Source organism: Paroedura picta, chromosome 10 (assembly GCF_049243985.1).
Source record: "Paroedura picta isolate Pp20150507F chromosome 10, Ppicta_v3.0, whole genome shotgun sequence".
NCBI classification, from domain to species: Eukaryota; Metazoa; Chordata; class Lepidosauria; order Squamata; family Gekkonidae; genus Paroedura; species Paroedura picta.
Genome location: NC_135378.1, coordinates 73,388,326 through 73,413,667, shown reverse-complemented (window position 1 = coordinate 73,413,667; position 25,342 = coordinate 73,388,326). Strand labels below are relative to the sequence as shown.

General features: G+C 42.0%; 1 protein-coding gene across 4 annotated transcripts in view; it reads right to left on the bottom strand.

The window, feature by feature from the left end:
• Positions 1-25,342, bottom strand: part of UNC5C (unc-5 netrin receptor C) — a 360,728-nt gene that overhangs the window by 43,029 nt on the left and 292,357 nt on the right. For 2 of the 4 annotated variants that reach the window (XR_013224912.1, XM_077300836.1), the window contains exons 8-10: positions 11,250-11,306; positions 8,321-8,512; positions 2,387-2,731 (exon numbers count right to left, since the gene is read on the bottom strand). Coding sequence is in view for 1 of the 4 variants with exons in the window: in XM_077300836.1 (XP_077156951.1) it covers positions 2,387-2,731; positions 8,321-8,512; positions 11,250-11,306 (594 nt within the window). In the remaining 3 variants the exon portion in view is untranslated. The remainder of the gene's footprint in view (positions 1-2,386; positions 2,732-8,320; positions 8,513-11,249; positions 11,307-25,342) is intronic. The other 2 variants (XR_013224913.1, XR_013224914.1) reach the window with 2 other exon arrangements.

Sequence of the window (25,342 nt, the reverse complement as noted above, 5' to 3'; positions counted from 1 at the left end):
GAAAAAAAAGAAAGCTATTAGGACACTGTCTCATTAAACAACAGACGATTAAAGTCTTTTCTTTAGGGGGTGGGGGTCTGTGTATTCTAAGATATTGGTTCATCTGGACCTCAGCTACCATTTTGAAGGGCTTATCTGGGGTGCAAACTGCATTTTTGGGGTTCGGTTCCTGGTTCAATCGAGATTTATACAAAGCTGCCATGCCTCTGGGATGATTCATTCATCTCAGTCGAAGCGACAGCCTAGGCTAGAGGTAGCCAAACTGCGGCCCTCCAGATGTCCATGGACTACAATTCATAGAATCATAGAATCATAGAGTTGGAAGGGGCCATACAGGCCATCTAGTCCAACCCCCTGTTCAATGCAGGATCAGCCCTAAGCATCCAAGAAAAGTGTGTATCCAACCTTTGCTTGAAGACTGCCAGCATTCGCTGGCAGGGGCTCAGGGGAATTGTAGTCCATGGACATCTGGAGGGCCATAGTTTGACTACCCCTGGCCTAGGCTGTAAAACAGGATATATCCAATGTAATGAGTGATAAGCAGAACCGTAGCTCTGTGGCAGAGTTCTGCTGGGCATGCAGATGCAATACCATAGCTCTGTGGTAGAGCTCATGCAGGAGGCTCCAGGATCAGTTCCGGGCTTTTCCAGTTAGAAGAATCAAGTAGTAAGTGACATAAAAGATCTCGACTTGAGACCCTGGTGAGCTGCTGCCAGTCTGAATAGACAATCCAAGACTGAAGGACCAATGGTCTGATAAGGCAGCTTCATAAATGCATATGCTGGTATGGAGGCCTTGTTGTGTCCTGGGCTCAAAGGAAAGTAAAGGGCTGGGTTGCCTAGCAGGCAATGCAACCCTTTGGGAAATGACTCCAGGCTAAGACCCCTTAGAGCTAATGCTGCAAAGGACTACACTATATACCTAATGCCTGTGCCGTGACGATTCTACTAATCCATTCCTTTCCACAGTGGCCATGAATACTAAGTAGTCTGGTCCTTTTATGCAGCAAATACAGCATGGCTGAAGGTGCTTAGGCCTCCCTATTGACCTATGTGTCTTTCACAGTCTATGTGACTAGGCTACATGCACATGCACATGGAAGCTGTACCAGCATAGGATGATGGTATGTTCAGTTAGGAACCCAACAATAAGTAGGATCGCCAAATGCATAGAGAAGCTGATGCATGTACAGTCTATACATGTGTTGGATTGATTCACATAGCCTTAAGCAGGTGAGGGGTGAGGCCTGCTGCTCCTATCGCATGTCCTGCTTGCTCTTTCTTAAGTAGAAGCAACTAGAATCTTAGCAACAACAAAAATTAAAGATACACTGCAGCAAAGATTGCAGTTCACATGCAAGATCTGGCTTTAAAAAAGGGGGGGCTTGAGAAAAAGGAAGTTTTGAAAAAAGACTTAAACTTACTGAAGCAAGATTTTTAGGCAAACAAATAGAACTTATTGACACTGAGGTTCCCTCTCACTGGAACCTGTACAACTTCAAGTACGTGAAGCCTTAAGTACATGAAAGCTATACACAGCTGAATAAATGCTAGTGCCTACTGATTTATCCCTTTGGCCATGGGCCTAGCACTAAGCTCCTGATATTGTGGGCCTTGGGCAACTCCAATTCCCCCCCCCCCCACCATCACCACATTAAAGATCTCATGTCACAGTCAGGCTATTCCTGTTATGAATTTTATAGTGCATTGTTTGCTGTGTGAAAAGCACATTGCAGATTAGAAAAAAATGAGACCTCGCTCAATGCATGGACCATAGACCTAACCAGAGTGCAAATTTACAATATATTCAAGAAAAAAATCCATACCAACTACTAACCAGCATGCCATAGTGGGTATGAGGCATGCTTTGCACTGTACTCTATTCTAGTAACTAGAACTAAAAAACCCAAAAATATTGTAGTCTTATAAATGTCCTTTTTTTTTTTAGCTCTCTGCCATCTGAAGCAAATGGAAATTTAGAGCAACTGATTTGTTTCCTAATTAATTTGTCCTTATTATGCCTACTGGCAACACTAAGGTATTTTGCCTGGAAGCTGGATTTGTTTTTAGGCACTGCATGAAAGAAAAGGTCAAGGGTTCTGAATGCCACTTCATGCAAGGACGATGAAAAGTCTATTGCTTCTGAAAGCAGTGAATCGGTGCTTTGCAATTTTCAGCCAAAGAAGGCCAGGGCTTTGAGAAGAGAAGATGTTTAATAAAAGTAACCCCAAATGGGAAATAGCCACTATATGGTTTAAACAAAGAAGATAAGGCAGCCTTCATTTCTTTTCTGTTGGTAAGAAATGTTAGATGGTTGTACAATACATTTTTTTGGAAAAATAAACCATTCAATGACTTTCATACAATTACTTGCAGACATGATTTACCTGAATTGGGTACAATCAGATGACCCCCAAGAGAGTTGAAGGTACCAAATGCTGTACAAGATGGGTCTGTTTGCCGAGCAAGGCTCTGATTCTTAATATTCAACGCTTCATTCTCTAGCAAGGACTGAGTAATTTGTGGGGAGAGTTTGGAAGAGAAGTCAGATAGGTCATCCTGTGGGGTGACTGCGCCTGAGTTGTTGTACACCTTGATCTTCAGGTTGGGCAGTGGATCAAGAATGGGCGAGTTGGTCATGGGGATTTTATCAGACACGTCATGCAAGGCATAGACCGGCCCCCTGTACATGGCGGCAGCAGATGTCAGGTCCGGAGGTACAGTCAGAAGGTCTGTGTTTTAAAAAAGAGACAAAAAAGAGACAAATATAAACATTAATACTCATGGCTCAGTTCTACTTTCCATGGAGGTTCAGGCCACCAGAGTAGCACAGCTTGCATTCTACCATCTCCACCAAGCAAAGCTACTAGCACGGTACCTGTCCCCAGAACACCTAGCCACAGTGATCCATGCAATAGTCAGATCCAGGATGGATTATTGCAACTCCCTCTGTGTGGGCCTACCCTTGTCCCTGACCCAGAAAATGCAACTGGTCCAAAACATGGTGGCTTGGGTTCTCACCAGTACACCACAGAGCACCCATATCAACCCTGTTCTCAGGCCAGCTGCATTGGCTACTGGTTGAATTCTGGATCATGTTCAAGGTTTTGTTTTTAACTGGTAAGGCCACCAGCAGTCTGGGCCCCAGACTTGAGGGACTGCCAAACTATACCCCCCAAAGGCCATTGTGCTCTGCCAACATGAACCAGCTGGTGATCCCTGCCTCCCGAGACATGCTGGTGCATAGGAACACTCAGGTTTTGAAGTGTGAAATTCAGATTTCTTTCTTCTTCTCCAAATATTCTTTGGCATTCATAAACATTAGTTTAAATCTAAAACAAGATTTTCTACGTTAATGTCAGCTATTGACACAGGTACTGGATTTTGCTGAGGTTCTTAAGTGAATGTCTTTTTATTTAAAATTCTCACTTTAACTGATATAATCAGTCTCAGGACCAGACCATAAAAGTTTTGGACAGTGGACAGCGAATCATAAATCCAGCTTCATTAACACCTGGAGCCCAATCCTAAAACTCTACCGAACAAACTTTATCTGGCACATTTCTCCAAAGTGCTGACTGCAAAATATCAATCTAAGCGTTCAAAAGAAAGAGAAGAAAAGAAAACAGAGAATTGCAAAGAACTATGGGAACCGTGCACTTTATCATCCCTAGTCAAGGCTGAATTGTTGCCTGTGGCTTATTCCTGAATGCCTTCTGCAGCACTAATTTAAATGAATCCTTGGCAAGCAAACTGCAACTCTGTTAATCTCCTGCATTGGAAAGAACTCCAGCTATGTTTACTTCCAACCTGATTTAACTTTAATATGCAAAAGAGTATTTTTAATGTCATCGTAATAAGTACTTTCCATTCCACATTTTATCTTGGCCTCCATGCTTTCCTTTCTTAATCAGCAGTACTATGATTGTTTCTTAGCTGAACTGAATGGTGCAGGCTACCCTCATCTCATCATATCTCAGAAGCTAAGCAGGAGCAGCCCTGGTCAGTGATTGGATGGGACATCTCCAAGGAAGCCCAGGATCACCATCCAGAGGCAGGCTGTGGCAAATCACTCTATCAGAGGTCACCATAGGTTGGCTGTGCTTTTGGTGCTTTTCACCACAAACATCCAGCCAGTTCATATAATTAGTTGAAGCCATTGGCCATTTCTTTTTCTGAAGTAAGCTAGTTGAGGCTGAAGAGGATGAGATTCATTTTTGAATTCTCCTGGAAGGGGAAAAAAGGGCCTCTTAGCTTGGAGAAAACTATAACACCATGGAAAAGTTCAGGCCAGCCAATATTCTGTTTTTCTGTAGATGACCTTAAGAAATATTTGGAAATTTTGTGGGTGGAGCCAAAGAGAAAAGCAGGAAGTGCCTTCAGTGGGGTATAATGCCCTTGAGTTCGCCTTCCAAGGTAGCCATTTTCTCCTGGAGAACTGATGTTAAAATGTTAAATGTTTTAATTACTGTTTTTATGATGCATTGTAAGTCGCCCTGAGCTTTTGGGGAAGGGCGGCATATAAATTTTAAAAACAAATAAATGACTCTCTGTTGCCTGGAGATCAATTGTAACAGCAGACCTCCTGCTACTATCTGGTGAAAGACCTGTCAGCCTAGGAACTGTGGAAAGATGAAAAACAAGCTGCCATCCAAAGAAAGCACAATAAATGTACTTTCCTTGGATGTCAGCTTGGTCCCCCCCCCCGCCACCTGGAGGTTGGCAACCTCTGCATAAGCATATTTTCTGATTCTAGCAAATCCTTATTCAGACTTTCACAATGAAATCCAGAGCAGAGTTATTCTCATTCTATGGGTACAGACTGGAGAAACTCAGTATAGTATTGGAGGTAAAGTCTCACGGCGACTATAATATTTTGCTAATCCAGTCTATTTACCTTGAAATTTAAACCTCATATCTCCATTCTCAGTTCTGCTTGCTTAATTTTCTTTTTTTCTCATCTTAATCACGTTACACCTCTGTATGTTTCTCTGCATTGGATCCCATTATTCTTCTAATGCTCAAGCCTCTTCATGGTTTTGCACCTTATCTATCTTGATCGCTTTCTCCTCTAGTGTCTCTGTACATCGAACTCTAATCTTCTTACTAAACTTCCACTTCTTTGAGATTTCCTGTCTCTGAACTTTCTCTCTTTGCAATCCTTTATGCATGTTGCTCTTTCCTTTTAGATATTCAACTGGCTTCTGCTTTGTTCCAGTTTAAGAAATTATTACAAAGTCACCACCCTTTATACTATTTGTTCTTTATTTTAAGCTTGAATGTTTTTTTTATCTTACTTAGAGGTTAACAATTTATAGACCCCTCTTTCACCCTCCACCCATTATTATTTCACCATTCTCCCATTATTTTATTTCAGCAGCTTGTACACAGACCCCCTTCTTGTTTTCTTCTTCTTTGGTTTCATGTTCCTTTTTTTTTAAGTGTGAGTTTGTGGATTGTGGAATGGTTTTCTGTAGAGCCACAAGAATGTTAAGAGGCACTTCTAGACAACAAGTAAATAACCTGCAAAGACATTTCCCCCTGTACCCACAGTATTTATTCCTTCCCTGTCCCAGCAACCCATAACCTTTCCCCTTTTCCTTATTGTTTTTCTTTCCACCCACCATCTAACCTACCTTTATCTGCTCCTCTGTCTTCAACTTTCCCTCCTTCCTTCCCACCCCAACAGCTTCTTCTTTGGAAAAGCCTGGCTGAGTTGCATGGCACTCACCAATTCCAGGTCTGGTCCAACTGGACAGTAGCCTCTGGTGCCAGCCCAGCCCTGCCCAGCCCCGCCCAGCCCCGCCCAACTGTGTCAGAGCTTTGCTGCCACCAGTGATGTGGTTAGATTCAGTTGGGTAGCCATACTGGTCTGAAGCTTTTGTGTGTCTGCATCTGACAAAGTGTATGAAAACTCATACCTTGACTAAAATGTTTTTGGTCATAATGGTGCCACTAGACTCAAACTATGTTATGGTTTGGTTAGTGAGTCTCTGATAGTTCCCGATAGGCCCAACCCCAGCAGGTCCTCCACCGCTGGGGCACATGATAGGTAAGGGGGACAGGACCCTTTCTGGGGTTGCTTTGGCTTCCAAGTCCACCCTTGTTCCCCGACATGGCTTTGCTTTCTCAAAACCAAGACTTGGAAAGCTCAGCAATATTATAGTTGCGCATCAACTTCTAGAATGGCAACTAAGAGAATTCTTTTCTTAAAGCTGCGGATGCTGCTTTTATTATTTTCAGGAATTTTAATTCCACCAATGGATTATTGTTTAGATTTTAGATTTTTCTGCAAACTTGGGACTTCCTTCAGGTTTGGAGAAAAATCTCCCCTCTGTCCCTGGCTCCATTTTACAGATTAATCCACACTTCTATAGCTTGGCTCAGAATGAGATGTATGCTAAGACTACATGGTGACTTGGTTTACTGATATTGTTCAGCCAAGTTTAGTAGACATTAAATACCAAGGTACAGAGAAATATATACAGTGCCCATTATTAACTCCTGAGAGAGGGTGTAATAGGAAAGACTGCTGGAGTTTCCTGCTAAAAATCTTTGAGAACTGCAGCTGCCAGCCCAGGGTAGGAACATCTGCTATCACTGTCAGGTTTTGAAATGGGAAAGCTTCTGTATTTGTATTAAGAGCACTGCTATGTTGCTCCCACACTAAGGACTAAAGCAGCATATGGAGGCTGAAAATTTCTATAGGTTCCAGTTTTGAAGCAATGTAGTAATTTCTGTGCTTCATAGATTACATTGTTCAGCTAGGGATCCCCAGTTGCAAAGCACATCCCTACACGCAGGGCGTTACTATGTGTGGATTCTGTGAAATCATATTGCACCACACCAAGTTCAAAAGAAGCCGAGCATCAATAAGAAAATTCAAGCATTCATGGGAATGAGAAAGATAGAGATGAGATCTTACTGTTTTTTCATTATGGATTCTCCTTTTCTAGAAAACCTCCTTCAACAATGGACTCCCACAGGTGGCTGACACTATAACTCCCTCCCGCCAACAAAACAGACTGGAAGCAAATTAACTGATGTAGTGATGGAAGTCAAGTAAAAATTGCTGAAAGGAGATGGATGCAGAAGTGATGAATGTTGCATTTGCGGTTCTCTTAGCGATTCTAGGAAGGAACTCAAAAGTTGAGCTGTACAATAAACTAATGTAAAAGTTGTTGATTATTTATTATAGCGCACAATTAAAAACAGAATAAAAACTTCATAAAAACTGTATAGAGCTAACAGCACATAAGACCAAACGCGTTTTGACCCTACTGGGTCTTCCTCAGTGGTCAGAACTGTGATAATACATTCTATATAAAGTACCTATATTAAACTCTTTATAAAGTGTAGCTGAGTGGCTGAATGGGATCTGTAAATTATGGCTCCAACCAATGTAAATATATGTAAATTTTATCCTTTTTGGAGACTACCTCCAATGATATGTGCCTAGGGTCACCACTCTTCACTATTATATAATTCTGGGCTGAGAGTGTATCTCATGTGCATCAGAAAAAGAGAGTGTATTCTGTTTATTCTGTTTTTAACTGTGCAGTATAATAAATTATTAACAACTTTTACATTAGTTTATTGTACAGCTCAACTTTTGAGTTCCTACCTGCTAAGGTTGGGTTGTGTTCCTTTTTTGGTTTTGGTCTCTTAGAGATTCTGCCAAGGACTGAGCTTGAAGCATGCACGGGAGTGGGGTGGGGGGGACATTATATATATAATCATTATATATGTATATAAGTTGGGTTTTTTTCAGGAGTTTCTCACTTCAGTTCAGTTTTGCCTCTTGTAACACCATGTTGAGATCCTAATAAAGAGCTGATCGAACCCGCAGTGGTCCTGGCTTCCTTGCATCCAAGGATTTAACAGTGATAATGCCCATTGGAGGAGCTTTCAGTTTACATTGGCTAGGGAGTAAGGCAGCTGACTGGATAGGGCATAAACAGTGGCTGGCTTGTAGGGCACATATGTTTTATGTGGAAGGTCAATCTGGGCATCTGTAGATGAACGACTTCAGGATGCAGTTGTTGGGAAAGTCCTATGACTGCCCGGAGATCAGATTAGACAACCCTAGGCTAGCTGAAGAGTATGTTCAAACTGTCAATAGTCAATATAAGCCTTTTACTCATCCTTTTGATGTATTGCTCTCAAATATTTTAGTGGTTCTCTTCAGGAGAGGTTCCAGTGCTTCTTCCTCAGAAACAAACCATTCCCCCTCCTTCCTTATACAGCGTTCCATTCAGGAGATGTAACTGAAATGACCTTGCTTCAATTTGGTTAATGTGAAACGAGGAGGGAAAACTAACCTTGCCTTGCGGCTTTGATATTAACCGGCTGGAATCCACCATTTAGAGCAGAGGAGTCTATAATGTCTGACTCAAAGTCCCGGTGGTTCTTCCGATAGATGAACAAAGCGACAATCACGGAAATAGCGAGACACACGATCACCGCAATCACAATCCCAACATAGAGAGCTACGTCGTCTGAATCAGGTGCAGCTGGAAAACGGGAATTGGGGTAGGGTGTGAAAGGAGGAAACCTTTAGCATGGTAAACAGTCTCAGGAATTTTCACAAGTAGTCACCTGTATGGCTATCACAATGCTAATATCTATTTTATGGGCTAATTTAAAACCCATTTCGAAAGCTCTGTAACGGGGCTGTACTCTTTCTGGTAGAAAATTGATATTTTAACTTTCAGTCATTTAAAAAAGAAAATCTTTACCTACTTATCTCTTTCTTTAATGGAGGTAGGCATAACGGCTCATTTATAATTGGATCATCAAGGAAAGTTTAGTCAAAAGGGGTATTCATCATGGAATGCACAATAAAATGATCAATGCTAATTCTGCAGGGCATCGAATCGTGCCACACTTTCTTTTACCTCCTTTTTCGATGTGCATGCTTTACTTTTCTTAAAAGTAAACAAATCTTAAACTAAACAAACTGGAAATAGCTTGCACTGAAGTTTGTATGTTATAATTGAATTTGCAGACATTTAAAGGGAAATATTTCAGCTGACAAAGTAGTATGATCTGAAAGAGACTTAAGAGGTTATAATTGCATGCCAAATAGCCCTAAAGTTTCTGCTTCGATACTGAATGCGATTTCATGTGTAACAGTTCTCCTGCAAACACATACAGAGGTCTCCTATTTATAATGGTTTGCATGCTTATTTCAGTCAGTGAGAGAGTTCTGCATACTATGAAGCAATGCTCAGAACTGGCAAAACATGAAAGGGATGTCAGTCCTCTCTAGGAATCATTGGAATACCTAGCAATACCTAGAGCGCAGTGTCACCACTTCAAAATTCCCCCAAAAGTGACATAATAAAGTTGGCTAATGGTACCACCCCATAACCCTGACCCTGAGGCTCCTGCCAGTTACTTGCTAGCTGGCAATCCAGGGAGTGATTTGAACCAAGGCCATGACACTGGGTGAGGTAGGTCCTGATTTAAGTATAATGACAGCAATGCAGAAGAAGAGTTGGTTTTTATATATCACTTTTCTCTACCAGGAGTCTTACATTCACCTTCCCTTTCCTCTCCCCACAACAGAAATCCTGTGTGGGAGGTGAGGCTGAGAGAGCCCTGATATTCCTGCTCGGTCAGAACAGCTTTATCAGTGCTATGGCGAGCCAAAGGTCACCCAGCTAGCTGCATGTGCGGGAGTGTGGAATCAAACCCAGATTGCCAGGTTAGAAGCTGCCACTCTTAACCACTACACCAAACCCAGCCCATTAAGCAAAGCTGCAGCCTCTGCAAGGCAGTAATGCATGCAACAGCATGGCAGAGTTCTGTAGCCAAGGCACATGTGACACTGATGTGCTAAAGTTCTACATGGTAGCAGCTCACACACACAAACAAAAGATGCTGGGCGTGACTGAAGTTGCATGGGTAAATTCTGCCTTGCCTGCATCACATTTAAATGAGGCCTAAACCAGCCATCTAGAATGGCATTTGCGGAATTTGAGCCAACTATGATAGATGATAATAGATGATAGATAGATATGAAGACGACAAGGATGGACAAAAAAGATAAACACGGAACTAAAAGAAATGTCAACATGCCTTAGCTACAATAGGGGACAAGGGATTTAAAAAGGACCAAACTGACAATGTAGAATTATACTTAGCATTTATGACTTCAAATCCTTCCGCTACATTAAGAATGCCGACATTCTTAATCTCACTCTGTGAGATTACCCCCCTCCCCGTTTTGTAGTTGAGGCAATGTTTAATTCTGAGACATGGTGGTTTATCGTTATAGCTGAATTTGCTGCTGAAATGAGGCTTTTCCAATCTGGTTCAACTGGCCATCAAGCTACACTAGTCCTGAGAATCCAGTTCAGAACAAAATACTACAACATTTCTAAGAACATGCTATGTTTTGATAGCATTCTCCTGAGGATGTAAGGCCAACTGGCGAGACTTTCTTTCTGTCTGCTTATAACATGACTCCTGCACTAATCCCAGTGTAATAGCTCCTGCCACCATTCCCCAAGAGACAGTACCAAAATACCTGACTACATGCAAGAAATGTGACACAGATGTAGAGTGTGTGTGTCATAAGGGGGAAAATACATATTCCCATTATTGTTATTAGCTAGGCTGAGATAGTTAGTCTTAAAGGTGCCGTTGGACCTAAATTTGGTTGTGCTACTTCAGACCAACAAGGCTATCTGCTTGATCCTATGCTGCTACATGGTGTTCTTTCAGTGTATGGAACTTAAAAAACAACAACCCCGTTTTCATGTTTTTGATCTCCTTTCCCCCTGGTCTTTCGGGTGCTCATGTAAGAACGGAGAGATATTCAAGGTGGAATCGTCCAGTTCAGGGCTGATGGAACATTTGTAAATGCTGCTATCTATATCATTTTTGTTTGCCAGTGGCCTTCTCAGACAACAGCTGAAACCAAAATCTATAGAAAGTCACTCTATTTCACTAGCTCTTCCCCTGTATCAAAATCACATGCCTGCAATCGTTTTACCTGCTTCCCAATTAATTTATTCTGCTGGTGATGGAATTTGTCCTTTCCATTTCTTGCTTGCCTGGCCCTTTCTTCCTGCCCCCATTATTTACACTCCTTTGCCTAGTATATCAGCCTGCACTTTTCTTTAAAGCAAGTAAAAGGGAACTCTCTTTGGATTTAGCCCTTCTTGCCCATGCGAATGAGCTGAGAGTACATCTTGGAGCAGAAAATTAGAATCCAAGAACATAATATCAAGCAAGACTTACAAGAAAATCCATATTCATTCTGGGTTCTCTGTTCAGTTGAAATAGGGTAAATGAAACCTTTAAAAGAAAAAAAAAAGATGGGAACAAAATCAAAATTAACAAAGGGAACTTTAAAACTACATGCACACATACGCACAAACATGAAGAATGGCTCAATTTCCCCCCCCCCCAAAAAAATTAAAAAGAAGGAAGAAAGACGAGAGAAAGGAAAACCACGGTACTTTAAAATTCGGATTCAGAACACTCATAATTTTGCATCTTCTGTCTGCTGAGGAGTTTCGCGAAGAATTAATAAGTAGGCAGATTGTATTTCAGAGCCAAAAAATCGGTCTCGAGTCACTAACTTTGGAGTGCTTAAAGTCTTCCTTTTATAGAGCATAAACTCTAATGGATCTAATTTATTTCAGACATCAAGGGTCATTAGCATACAGAAAGTCTTCTCCCCCCTCCCCCATCCTTGCCATATGCTTTAATTCCCAGGATATGTTCAGTGGGGCTCTAAGCAGTTTTTTTTTAAATTTAATCATAGTAGCTTGCTGCTGGTCTAATAGAACCAAAAGAGACTTGCTGTCAATGGTCAGAGGTTAAATACCCATTTACTGGGAGCTCAGCCCATGCAAAAGCCTCGTACCCCCATCCCTTTTTTATCCTAGATTTCCGGGGAATGGCTCTAACCTACTCTTTAATAGAAATCCAATAGGAATTCTCTATGGAGAAAGCAATTTGCCAGAGAGTTGGAAATGGACTGTGTTCCATTTGAGATCATTAGGAAATCAATAGGAGCCCGGAGATCATAAAGTAATTTATTTTAGATTTTGAAGGCATTGTGTAATATTGTCAAAAACTTAACGTTATTCACATTTTTTCCCCCTGCTACAGACAAATAGCTAAGAAAACTGACTCAATTCTCATTTTTCCTTATTTCCAGGGATAATGCAGTGCTCCAGCATGTTCTCTTCTAGGCAACATGTCTGATAGAGACAAGTTATTTCTTTTCTTAGTGCCAACAAAAACAATGGGTTGGATCTAATGGCTCCCTTTTCCTAATGAGAATGCCTACAGCTGATGAAAGTTCCTTATTGAGCAAAAGGGAGATGCTGGATCCAACCAATTCTGGTTAAAATGCTAAGCATATTTAATTGGTGATATCTGACAAAGGAAGCTTTGATTCTTGAAAGCTTATAGCATCATAAAATAATATAATAATAATTTTTTATTCCACCCTTCCATATTGCTCAGGGTGGAAAAACAACATGCAATGGTTAAAAATTAAGACATTTACCGTATAACTAGTGCTCCCCAACTAAAGTTTCCAGATGGGGTGGGTGGGGCTGATCTCTGAGCTCTTCCAACTTTCCTCCTCTCCCCTCCCAGTGGTGAGGCAAACCTTTCTTGGTGGATATTATTTCAGTCCTGAACCATAAACATGGTGGAATAGGCCCACCTTACAGGCCCTGTAGAACCCATTTAAGTCCCACAGGGCCCTGATCTCTCCTGGGAGCACATTCCACTAGGCTAGGGTCACGTACAAAAAGGTCCTGGTCAAGGGCAATTTCACCTCCTTCAGGCCAGGGACCCAGCGTAGAGGTTGATCTGAAGATCTTAATGCTCTTGGGGGGTTATAAGGGAAATCTTACTGGCCTCTAAGATGCTACTAGATTCAAATCTAGCTTTCCTATTACAGACCAACATGACTACCCTCTAAAACTCTCTTAACTGGAAATTAGTTTATCTCAGGTCAGTTGTATTTGCTTTCAAGGCCAACAGCTTGAGAAAATTTGGGTCTCTTCCATTTAGATAGAAACACACTACATTTGGGAATTAAAAAGTATACACTTTGGGGGATACCTATTACACCTGGGCTATCAGAGACCATGCAGTTTGAACTCATCTTGAAACTGTAAACAAATGAAATGATATGAAATGAAGAAACAAAGGATGGAGGATTATGAAGCTTACAAGACAAGCCTAAGCAAAGTTACTCCATTCTAAACTCACTGAAAACACATGGAGTTGAATTTGACTATTAATCTTCTACTGAATTAGACCACTGATCTGTCAAGGTCAGTACTGTCAATACCAGTCAATACCTTAAAATGCAGTATGCCTACATAGACTTACACTGTTAGTGCAAGATGACCTGGAAGAACTTGTAATCTGTAAGAATCAACTTCTTTTTGGGTTCACGGTTACCGTCAACTGAACATAATATTGTGAAATAAGGTATATTTTCTAACAATTGCTGTTTCTATGAGGTCTCTAAAAGTATATGAAACTTGATGGGAGAGCAAGGAATCCCTGAAAAGGGTTTTGAGGAAGCCAGAATTGGCTGCTTATGCTCTAGAAGTCTACTATTGCTCCCAAGAAGCTTCTACAACCATAGTTTGGGCTACTGCTATGCTGCCCATGTTTTCTCTATTGGATTCCAGTATGGAAAGGTGTTCAGCAGAACCCCCATACTGACCAGCACCACAACAGTTGCCACCAGCCGTCTGGCACACTTGTTGTTGAAAGCTGGACTCCTCAGAGTATGTTTTTAGCAATATCTATACTGATCCCAAATCAAACAGCATACCAGACATCATCCTTCAGACTTAGCCAGCAGTAAATAATATTTTGCTGTTAGAAAGTAAGGCAAAGAATTGTGTTTGGCACCTGATCCTTGTACTTTCCCCTTTACACTAGTGTCATGTATGTATTGATGATCCATATGTATTTTATGATACATTTATGACATGTTATGTATTCATGACACATCCAATATTTCTCCCATCGGCCCATTATGCACGGCCGCCAAAACGGCGATTTTGGGTCACATAGAAAACGCGGAGGGGGAAGACGCAACACACACTGGTTATGCACGGGGCGGGGCGTGATGGTGGCAAAACCCAGAGTAACCGATTATGCACGCGGCGATCCCGGCGCCACGTCTGGTTGCACCTCGGTCAACTGGAAGCTGCGCTTTCTTCTGCGTTTCGCGAACGCGGCTTTTTCGGCGGCATGCACCGTAGCTGCGGCCAGTTGCAGCTGGCACCGTGCGTTATTGGTGATTTTAATCACTGCCATTCCACCCCGAATGTGCACTAAAACCCCCATGCATAATGGGTCATGGTGGCACTCAGGGCAGCACTAGTATGATTAATTCAAATGACTTCTAAGACCACAGCTTGGTTTAGGCAATGACTTGGTTCAGACCATGGTTTTATTAAGCTAACTGTGATTAGTATGGTCATTCAGACACAAGACACTCCGCTAACCATGGCTACTTAGAATTCATCAAACCAGGATGTGAAACTGTGGTTTTAAATTGGTTTAATAATTTCAATTAGTCTTATCAAAGGATTTGTTTTATATATGCAGATATCCTGACTAAATTCTGGCTAGTTCCACAGAACTATTTTCAATGCAATGAGGTGCAGGGTGGTGTGAGGTGAAGGTAATGAAACTAGCCTTTGCTGAGGCATCCAGGATTGCAATGACAGTGTGCAAACCAAATGGTGCTGTTGCAAACTGTTATTGTTAGGTGCGAAGTCGTGTCCGACCCATCGCGACCCCATGATCCTCCAGGCCTTCCTGTCCTCTACCATTCCCCGGAGTCCATTTAAGTTTGCAAACTAGCCGTAAGCAAAATAAACCACGGTTTTACATTATGTCTAAACAGAGCTAATGGCACCCAAGACAGTTGAGTCCCCACAAGATCTCCCATCCAAGCGCTGACCAGACCCAAATTGCCTCAAGTTCTGCAGTCATTACTTTCCAGCCATTACTGGGAATGAAAGTTGTTAATCCACTAATGGTCAACATGGAATATGTGCACTTGGAAACTATGCCATGCCAATGAACAACGGATTGTTAATGACTTTACACACTCTAGGTCTGAGAACACAGTACACCCTTACAATGATGACATGCCTTGAATGTGGCCTAATTTACTAGTAGCAGTATAGAAACTGCTCTTTCCTGGTTTCTTCCTATACCATTCTTATATTGTGGTAATGGAGAAACCATGCAGGAGTGGAAAGATGATGTGGAAAGGGCCAAGAAATTGTCAGATGATACTTCACGTAGACCCATTATGCACGGCAGCAACCACGCTGGATCTCGTGTCTTCATTTTTACAGCAGTGAGTGGACACATTTGGTTGACACATCAAGCACTGATTGATTAACTTTTGAGAAATCCATTTACTTACAAGCATACGTGAGCCCACTAGAAACTCAATTTAGTTGTACACTGTGTGGTTTCCCCCATATGATCTCCTTCTACATAACTTATCTCTTCCTGTGATACGGGAACTGTGCAGGATGAAACTGTGAGAAAACAACCAGTACCAACCACAATGCAAATAATGTTGTTTCAGCCCTTTTTGTGGATTAGGAATCCCAATAAAAAAAACCAAAATTCCAGTTCACACCATACTGATGAACGCAGCTTTTCAGAAAAATGCTAATGAGCCATGAAAATGGCACCCCTCTCTGCTGCTTGTAGGCAAACACTTCCAACTGCAGGGACTGACTTTAATTGAGCATCTATCTGAACTAGCTTTTAATTCAGATTTTTTAATCATTGTAATTGAAGTGGGTGTGCCAAGGAACAGAGTTGGGAAAACAGTTTACGGTGGCTGTTTCCCAGTACATGAGTCTGGGCATCTTTTTAAATGGTTGGCGGGTTTCTTCTCCCCTCTCTTCCTTTCATGCTTGCCTATCTGATCTTTCATATAATAAGAAAGGACAGTTTCCTCAGATAATGAGAGAAATCTGCTGAGATTAGTACCTGCAATAATGAAAAATGATTTTTTCTCCCAGCTTCAAAGTGAAAGCAGTGTAAAGTAGGGATTTGTTCTTCCCCTTCCTTGATCGGTTTTGCTAGAGGTATCGGTATGGCTGCATGGCAAGTACCGGAGGGACTTCAGATATCACCACCACGTTTCTTCGCTGGGGGATGAATGCGGGGAAAAGGTACTGCTGGATCTGACTCCACAATTGTGGCTGGTACTGATGATCTGTGCCTTGAGCAGCTGGTGTCACAGTTGGTAACTTACTTTGAGAAAAATAATTAATTTAAGCTGCCTCAAGTGGCTTTTGATGAAACAGGAAAAAGGCTTTCAAAGGACCTACTGGCATGTGTTGCAATTCCTTGTGTGTTTACCGCTGGAATAGTTACAGCACCACTAGTTCAACACCTAGATCAGGGGTAGTCAAACTGCGGCCCTCCAGATGTCCATGGGCTACAATTCCCGTGAGCCCCTGCCAGGAAATGCTGGCAAGGGCTCATGGGAATTGTAGTCTATGAACATCTGGAGGGCCGCAGTTTGACTGCCCCTGACCTAGATACTCACTTGCATTTAAATGAACCTCTCAATTTTTTCAGCCATGGGAATTCACAAATCCAGGGTCAGGGTTTTTTGGTAAGAGGGCAGCCTTAGACTCAAGACTTTAAGATTTCCATTAGCTTTTATGCTTTTCCCAAACTGGTATCAGTTTTTTTTTAATTTTTAAAGACAAGCCTTTTCTTTTGGCCTTATTTCACTTTTTCTTCTACTTTTACCTCTGTTAACTTCAGTTTCCTACGGAAATATTGTGATGGTCAAAGCCTGAAACGAATTGTAATTTTTTGAACCACGTATCAACCATAGTCAATTTTGCAATGAATTCTGACTCTCAAAAGAAAGGTCAAACTGCAGTTAGTTCCACAGCCTTTTCTAGAGCACGTATCTGAAGCTGAACAAAAAGTAGGTACAAGAGTTAGCAATAAAACTGAACAAGAAAGCACTGAGAAAGGAGGCAGCAGAGTTTCCAGGTCTTCTGCTACAGCAGGAGTTATTCCATTTCCAGTCCATCCATGCTGACCAGAGTTTAGGGTTCCCAATCCACAGGTGGGGTCTGGAGATTTCTCAGAATTTCACCAAATCTCCAGATGACCTTTCCATGGATATTTTGGAGGGTGAATTCTATGACATTATACCCTTCTGAGACCCCTCAGTTCCCAAACCCTGCCCTTCCAAATTGTAAGGAATCTCCCAAGCTAGAATTGGGAACCCTACAAGTGCAGCTGTAGGAACAAAATGTGGTGGTGGGGGGAGTAGCATTACAGAACATAATACTCTAACAATCCCACAAATCTCTATGGTAAAACCACAGATTGGTAAAGTGTCACTGGCGACGCCATGATGTCACTTCTGCTTAAATGGCTGAAGGTGATGTTGCAGTACTGTGAGAAAACTAACCTAACCTCTCAAAGCTCCTGGGGACTGCCAGCTAAAAGATGGCAATCTTAGTAGGAATTGGTGAGGGGAGAAAAGTTAGGAAATACTGTGAAGTGGAAAGAAGACAGGATCCTAGAAAAGCTTGACTTGCCCTAGGTTTTCCTGCTCTTTTTCTTCTTATTTAGTACATATGATAGACAACCACAGTTTGTCATGACCTCTCTAGAGCCACAGATTTCAGTTAGACTTAGACATGGCTAAGTTTCAAAATTGCGAAAATGCTAAACTGTTTTTTTTTTTTTGGATTTTGGGAATTTGAAGAAAGGACAAACCCTCCAGTGAAAGCCCCTTCCCCCTGAAGTACTAGATGAGATCTGTGTCCTGGGGAAAAGAAAAAAAAACTTTGTCCAACAACTGTTCAAAACAACTGACTTGCCCTTGCAAGCTTATAATAAATCATTTTCTTCAGCACTTTGTTGAACATTTTGCAAAGCTGCTTTGTAGCTTAGAATTAAACAACTCTTTTTTCTTTCATCCCCTGAGATTTTTTTCTCCTTTATCTGTAAATTAAAACATGACTCCAAAGGAAAGCAACATACTGATGCTTAATTGGAATATTAAATAGTGGCACCTCTTAAATTATAAAGCTGTTTGTTAAGAAGCTCAAGTTTGTAGGGTGTGACACCAGGAAAATGAGTTTTGGCTGGAACTTAGGTTATATACTGAGAAATTCTTCCTTCTCTCGGCGGGCTGCAGAAATATGAAGAATATTTGCTAGGTAAGTCCTGATGGTTCTTTTATTAAAAGACTACATTCCTTTTTTTGTTAGATTTATGTGGCAGAGTAGCTGCTGTTCATCTCAAGAGTCTGTCTTGGGGATCAGAGCCAGAGCTGGTTACTATTTTATTTAGCGTAGTCAAATCTCAATAAATCAAGTCATAAAGCACACTAGGCTCACCGGCTTCCCTTAGAAGCCCCTGTATGAATCCATCCATATTTTATTTTACTTATAGTAGGACAGTTATAGCTATTACTTATGGCCTAAAATCCCAATAGGGTTATTTTAATTCCCCCCCCCCTCTTTCTGGTTGTCTCAAATCAGGCAGTACACCACTCACCATCCTAATAGCCCCCCCCCCACCTCCTTGAGGTCCCTGCTTGCAGCCTCCACAAGGAATCCAATGCACCAGCTGAGACTGGCAGCTCTGATCATGTGACCCAGTTGATCTATCAGGTGCAGCAGTACTTGATCGTTCCCCTGTGCCTCAGCTGGCCATTGGGGGCATACCTGGCTCCTTCTTTGCTCCTTGGGCCAAAAAGAAAAGCACCAGCCATGCAACCAGCTTGGAAAGAGCCTCCAGTGTGGAGCCCCAACTAGGAGAAGATGAGAGAAGCCTCAAGAGGCTGATTGGCCTGAACAGGAGATAGTGGGACACGCAACATCTGTGAAGGCTTATTTAAACCTTGGTAGCCCCAGGCTGAGAAAGAGGTGGTCTGGGCTGCTCCCTTCCCAAAGCCTGCAGAGACAGTGGGCCAGAGGGAGTACCTCAGTTGGAGAAGAAAGATCTGGGCAAACTTGACCGTTTGCCCTCTGCATCTGAGGGAGACCTGGAAGCCAAACCTCCTTCCAGCTTGGGGACCAGAAGAGAAGAGACACATGTACACTGCCCTTAGTTCTTTTGGAGAAATTTGGTATTTAAAAAGAATGTGACACGCATATAATAACTCCAATTTATTTACTACAGTGCAAGTAGACTTCTTAAATTCATTATTCTAAAATGATTAATGTGCATTTTTCCCTTTATGAACAAAGACAAATCCCAAGTCGAATCAGAATAAAAATATACAGCTACTTTTATTGCCAGGTATTTTCTGCTATCCGGAAAGTCTCTCAGGCTTGCACTAATGATGTCAGAGGTCAGCACTGACATCAGACATTGCAGAGATGCATCTCAGTCATTTGTCTTCTATCTGAAAGTCTGATTATTGACAGCTAGATGAGAATGACCACCATCAAGTTTGAGGTATTGTGCAAGTTTCACCAACCATTTACTCATTTCTTGACCTTTTCCTAAGGGAGCAGTGAAGTCTTTCTTTCTTCTACGCAGAGAATATGCTTATGAAATGGCATTCTTTGGCTCCAAGTAGTGATGTATGTATTAAGTCACTTTGAAATCAACAGGTAATCTCCCCACATTGCTAACCAAAATATAATATTGCAACTTTTTTGCCAGAAAGATGAATAAAACCAAATGTCAAGATAGTTTGCTTTTCAAATTGATGTTAAACACATCCTTACCACATAGTGTCTCTGTATAATATAATTGGGAAGAGCCACTATGGGTGGAGCAGTGTTCAGGCCCTGTCCCGGTGTCCGGACACCGCTTCCACTCCATGGGCCAATCTAGGTGCAGCCAGCAAAGCTGGCCCCACTCGGATTGGGATGGCTCATGGAGTGCCCACCCCCAACACCTGGCTGTGAGGCTCACATGTGCCCTTGCAGCCACACACTCCCCACCAGCCACCGAGGCCTGCCCAGCCCGCTTCTGCACCCGGCTGCAGCAGCAGGAAGGCAGCAGGCAAGGAGGATGTGGAAGGCAAGGAGGTGGCAGGGCGGCAGCAGGCAAGGAGGTGGCAGGCAGGGGGCGGCAGACAAGGAGGCTGCAGAGAGGCGGCAGGCACACTGGTCCAGCGGAGGTGGCAGTAAGGCAGCAGCCATGATAAGAGGCAAGGAGGGGAGGCCGCTCCATGTCTCACAGAGCCAGACTCCCTGTGTGCCTGCCGCGTTCTCCTCCAAAACCTTCCCGAAAGCGCCTGCTGCATTTACATGTGCAGTGGGCTTTTTACCTAGTTTACCTAGATAATGTCAAATGCATGGAGACAATGTAGCTTAAAAGTTCCAAAAAGCTACCACAGATTATTTATCATGGAACAACTACCAGTTGCATGGCTTTCAACTTGTTTCCTCCATCATGTATAAAGTGGTCTCTCTGTGAATGAATATTTGTAATATTAGTTGGGTGTGGTTCTAACAATTCTCTGTTAAGGATCTTCATCGATCTTACTGAATTACCCAGCTATAAAATGTTTTGAAGGATGCTGCCCCCCACTGAATGAAGTCGTCAGGTTTCTTTGAGGTCCTCTTAATGTTACAGGGAACTCAGGTTGAGTCTGGGGTACCACCCCTGTGTCTTGTATAATATTCACATGAGAACTGTAAATTCTCTTCATTGTCCATGCTACAAGGTGGGCAGTTTAGGCTTTCAAATGTTGCACATATGGGGAGGAGAGTTCAGTCTTCCTCCCAACACTACTTCCATGGTGTGAAATAGTCTGAGTATTCTATCTGGTCCAATGGGAAAACCCATAACTATAAACATGGACTTCTCTGGTGAACTAAACAATTTACCACAAATGAAACATATGGGATTGTTGAAGACCCTTCTCCACATTACATTTTTTAATTCTATTTTTTTTTCTAATTAGGACCCAGAGAGGCTTATGCCATTATTTTTTCCTCCTCCATTTCACCTTCACCAACCCCATGAGGTAAGTTAGACTGAAAGATTGCTACAGCATCAAAGTCACCAGGTAAGCTTCCATGGCAGAGTCATAGAATCATAGAATTGGAAGGGGCCATACAGGCCATCTAGTCCAATCCCCTGCTCAACGCAGGATCAGCCCTAAGCATCCTAAAGCATCCAAGAAAAGTGTGTATCCAACCTTTGCTTGAAGACTGCCAGTGAGGGGGAGCTCACCACCTCCTTAGGCAGCCTATTCCACTGCTGAACTACTCTGACTGTGAGAATTTTTTTTCCTGATATCTAGCCTATATCGTTGTACTTGTAGTTTAATATATCGTTGTTCTTATTTTATTCTGCATTACTGTATTTTAGGATATTTTACATTCTGGTTTCAACAGATGTATCACATTATCTTATGCTGGTCTATTACCTTAATAAAGAGAGTCTCTCTCTCTCTCCTCTCTCTCTCTCTCTCTCTCTCTCTCTGTCTCAGTCCTGGTTGTCACAGATCCTAATCATCACACCACAGTCATAATCTGAATAAGGCACCAAAGAAACAGGGATGAAGGAGAATCTGAAATTCATGTTTGATTCTTATAAAGGACACAGGTAGAGACCCTGCGCACAACCTGTTTACTCCATAAAGAGGTAGAAAGAGGTCTCTCTGTGAAAAAAACATCAAACTAGATTCTGGAAGAAGCAGAGTGAGAAGCAGACAGATTCTGCTGTAAATTTACCAAAGCATCTTAAGAATAATTGATCTCTTTCCATCTCTGATGTGAGATATTGGATTTGCTTCCTGTTAGGAACACTTCTTTGCCTTTAACTGTGTTTTTGTAATGTAAGCCATATCTTACAACTCACAGTAAGGTATCACTTCTGTCTCTTTGAAAGGGAACAGATTCAGATAAGTATGGAACTTCAAACCCCCTTGTCTGGTTTATGTGTCCTCCTGGCAGCATGGTTCTTGCCAAAAACAGAGCTGAAAAAACTTGTGCCAAAAACTTGTGTAGACAGCCACTTGTGTGATGTGGTACACAAAAATTGCCCAGTTTAACCATGCAGGATAAGCCTATTATTTTGCGGGTTTAGGTTTCCTTGCAAAGTTAGGACTATCCAAACCAAACCACATGTGCTTCATTTCATGCCAGCAGCTTGTAACCATGGAGAAATAGGCATGCACATCATGTTCCCAGCAGTAACCATACTTCCAATTTTCCCAGGCAAAAGAGATCTCAAAGCTTCCTTGAGTGAAACAAAGTCTGAGTCCAGAGACACTTTTAAGACCAACAAAGTTTTATTCAAAGTATAAGCTTGGATATCTGAAGACATGTGCATGCACATGAAAGCTTATACCTTCAATAAAACATTGTTGCCACTAGACTCAAATTTTGTTCTGCTACTTCAGACTAACATGGCTACCTACCTGGATCTATCTACCTTCAGCAAATCATCTCTTTGCCCATTCCATTTCTGGATATTCATTATGGGAGCCCAGCAGTCATTAAAGGAAGATGAAGAAGAGTTGGTTCTTATATGCCACTTTTCTCTACCCGAAGGTGTCTCAAGGCAGATTACAGTCGCCTTCCCTGTCCTTTCCCCACAACAAACACCCTGTGGGGTGGGTGAGGCTGAGAGAGTCCTGATATCACTGCCTGGTCAGAACAGTTTTTATCAGTGCCGTGGCGATCCCAAGGTCACCCAGCTGGCTGCATGTGGGGGAGTGCAGAATCGAACCCGGATCGCCAGATTAGAAGTCCGCACACCTAACCACTACACCAAGCTGGCTCTAAAGGAAGCCCAAAAGACCCAGGCTTCCAAACAATCTCTCTCACACTCAATACTTCTGACCCCCAACATGCCACAACACAATTTTGTTCTCTACAGATACAGCAGGAGGGAAATTCAGGCTGACCAAGGAACACAGTCCATAAAGATGGATGAGTGAGCTTAGTAGAGACATACATTGCCACAGTTCATTCCCTTTTTCTACAGATATATGCTCTTTCTTAACTTGCTACCTAAGGTTCAAGAGCTAAATGGGAAATGCTAAAAGCTCACGTGCACACGTGCTTTACATCTGGCTGGTTAGACAGTCCGTTATGTGGATTTCCATATACATTCAGAGTGCCTTATTATACATCATTTACAAAAGGACTCATTTCATGCTTCGTGCACGCGCGCACATACACATACACACACACACACAGGATGCTTTAGTGATGATCTCTTGAGTGCTTTGCTCCCCCCCCCCCATTATACTTAAAAAAACCAAACAAACTCCTGCATGCTTACTGAAACCTAGTATGCTCAGGGGCTTGATAGGTTCTCATCACTTTAACCAAATCTACAATCCATTATAGCCTCCACCTGCTTTCAAAATAAACACAAAAGAAAACCCAATCCATATTGCACCATAAAAGACTGATGCACACTGCTTATTATGCAGGGCATGTCCCAAGTAAGTATGCCACAGATAGAAACTTTGCTACATCATAATTACTCAATTAAACATTCTTCCTTTTCAGGAAGCATCCTGGAAGTGAACCAACAGGATTTAATCGCCAAAATTCTTACACACAAAATGCAGCATGTTAAAGAAATAATACTGTCTAAACCCAATGTTCAGAATTCATGGGCCAGCAGCCATCACAGAAAGGAAAAAATATCTTTCTTGTCCATGTTACAGGGAGTGGTGGTCCTTATTGTATGAACTACAGCAGGGGTAGTCAAACTGCGGCCCTCCAGATGTCCATGGACTACAATGCCCAGGAGCTTCTGGGAATTGTAGTCCATGGACATCTGGAGGGCTGCAGTTTGACTACCCCTGAACTACAGGAATGAACTACAGGAATGAAGATCCAGCTGCAAAGTAATATAACCGGTACGATAGCTGCAGGAATTAACCTCTAGTGCATAGTCTTTTACATTCTGTGTACATATTGCTTCTCTCTGCTTCTTTTTTTTTTGTTTTCTTTTTAAGTTCTTGTTCTTAGGGAAGGAAGTGTGGCTCAGTGTTAGTGACACTGCTCTACATGCTGAGGGTCTCTGTTCAATCTCTAGTACAGTGGTGGATCTCTCCAGATATCAAAGAGCTACAATTACCATGAGCCCCTGCCTGTGCTAACCATACCTCGATGGACATTTGGAGAGCCACAGTTTGGCTTCCCCTGCCCTAGTATTTCCAGTTTTAAAAGGAGGTTGGTGATGTGAAAAACATATGCTAAGGACGGGCAGTAAATAGTAGGGTGTGAACCGTGTATCACTGGCTTTGACAGTTTTATTTCTAATATGTCTTTGTGAACTACAAATGGGTTTGAGGGGTTTGATTGGCTGGTTTGGCAGAGAGTTATCATGTGGCTGTGTTTGGATGCTGTGACACAGTTTACTAATGTGACAAGATTAACTTTTGCTTCTATATCCCTACTGTTATGATGGTCAGTTCTTAGTCTGAGGAAGAGTGCTTGCACTCGAAAGCTCATGCCTTGAATAAATCTATGTTGGTCTTAAAGGTGCACCTGGACTCTGATTTTATTGTGCTAAGGACCCTGGACAGTCACTGCCAGTCAGAATAGAAAGTCATTTTCAACATCTGGTTTATTGGCAGAAAGCAGAAAAATTATACTGGTGATTCAGATTTTATTTTGGGTCAGCACAAAGATTTAACTTTAAGATTATCCACTGTAACAAACAAACCCTCACTGCATTGATACACTGGCATTATATAATACACATTTACTAAATTCTAATGTTCCACGTACACAAAAAAAGGGGAAAATGGCCCATGTGGAAATAAATATATGAACCCTTTCTCATGGCAGCTGGCAGGGGCTCATGGGAATTGTAGTCCATGGACATCTGGAGGACCACAGGTTGACTACTCCTGCCTTACAGCCTTACAATACAATAGTCTGTATTGCTGAAGGCTCATTAAAGCCATTACAATAATTATGAAATAAATGTAAAGACTCCAGCTAGAAGATGTTGTGTTCTTGGGAAGCACCATCTAACAATGGCAGTTCTAAATTTTCTCTATGGATAGTTTTTCTTTTTAAAAAATGTAGCTTCTTCCTCACTTCCTTCTCTCTTTCTCTGAAGGTACGCTAGCGAAATGACTATTCATCCTTTCATGTTAGGAGGAAAATAGTAACTACAGAATAAGAGAGTGTGTGAACCAGTGAGATCATTAGTCTGAATAAATGTGACAGCCAAGTTCCACCAGAAATGCCACAGTTAGCGGTAAACAGAAACTACAGCTTTGGGTGAAAAATACTGTAATTACAAGGTGCGGCGGGGGGGGGGCAAGGAAGACTCCACAATTTTTATTCCCCCAAAAAATCAATACCAGTTCTGACTGCTACTTT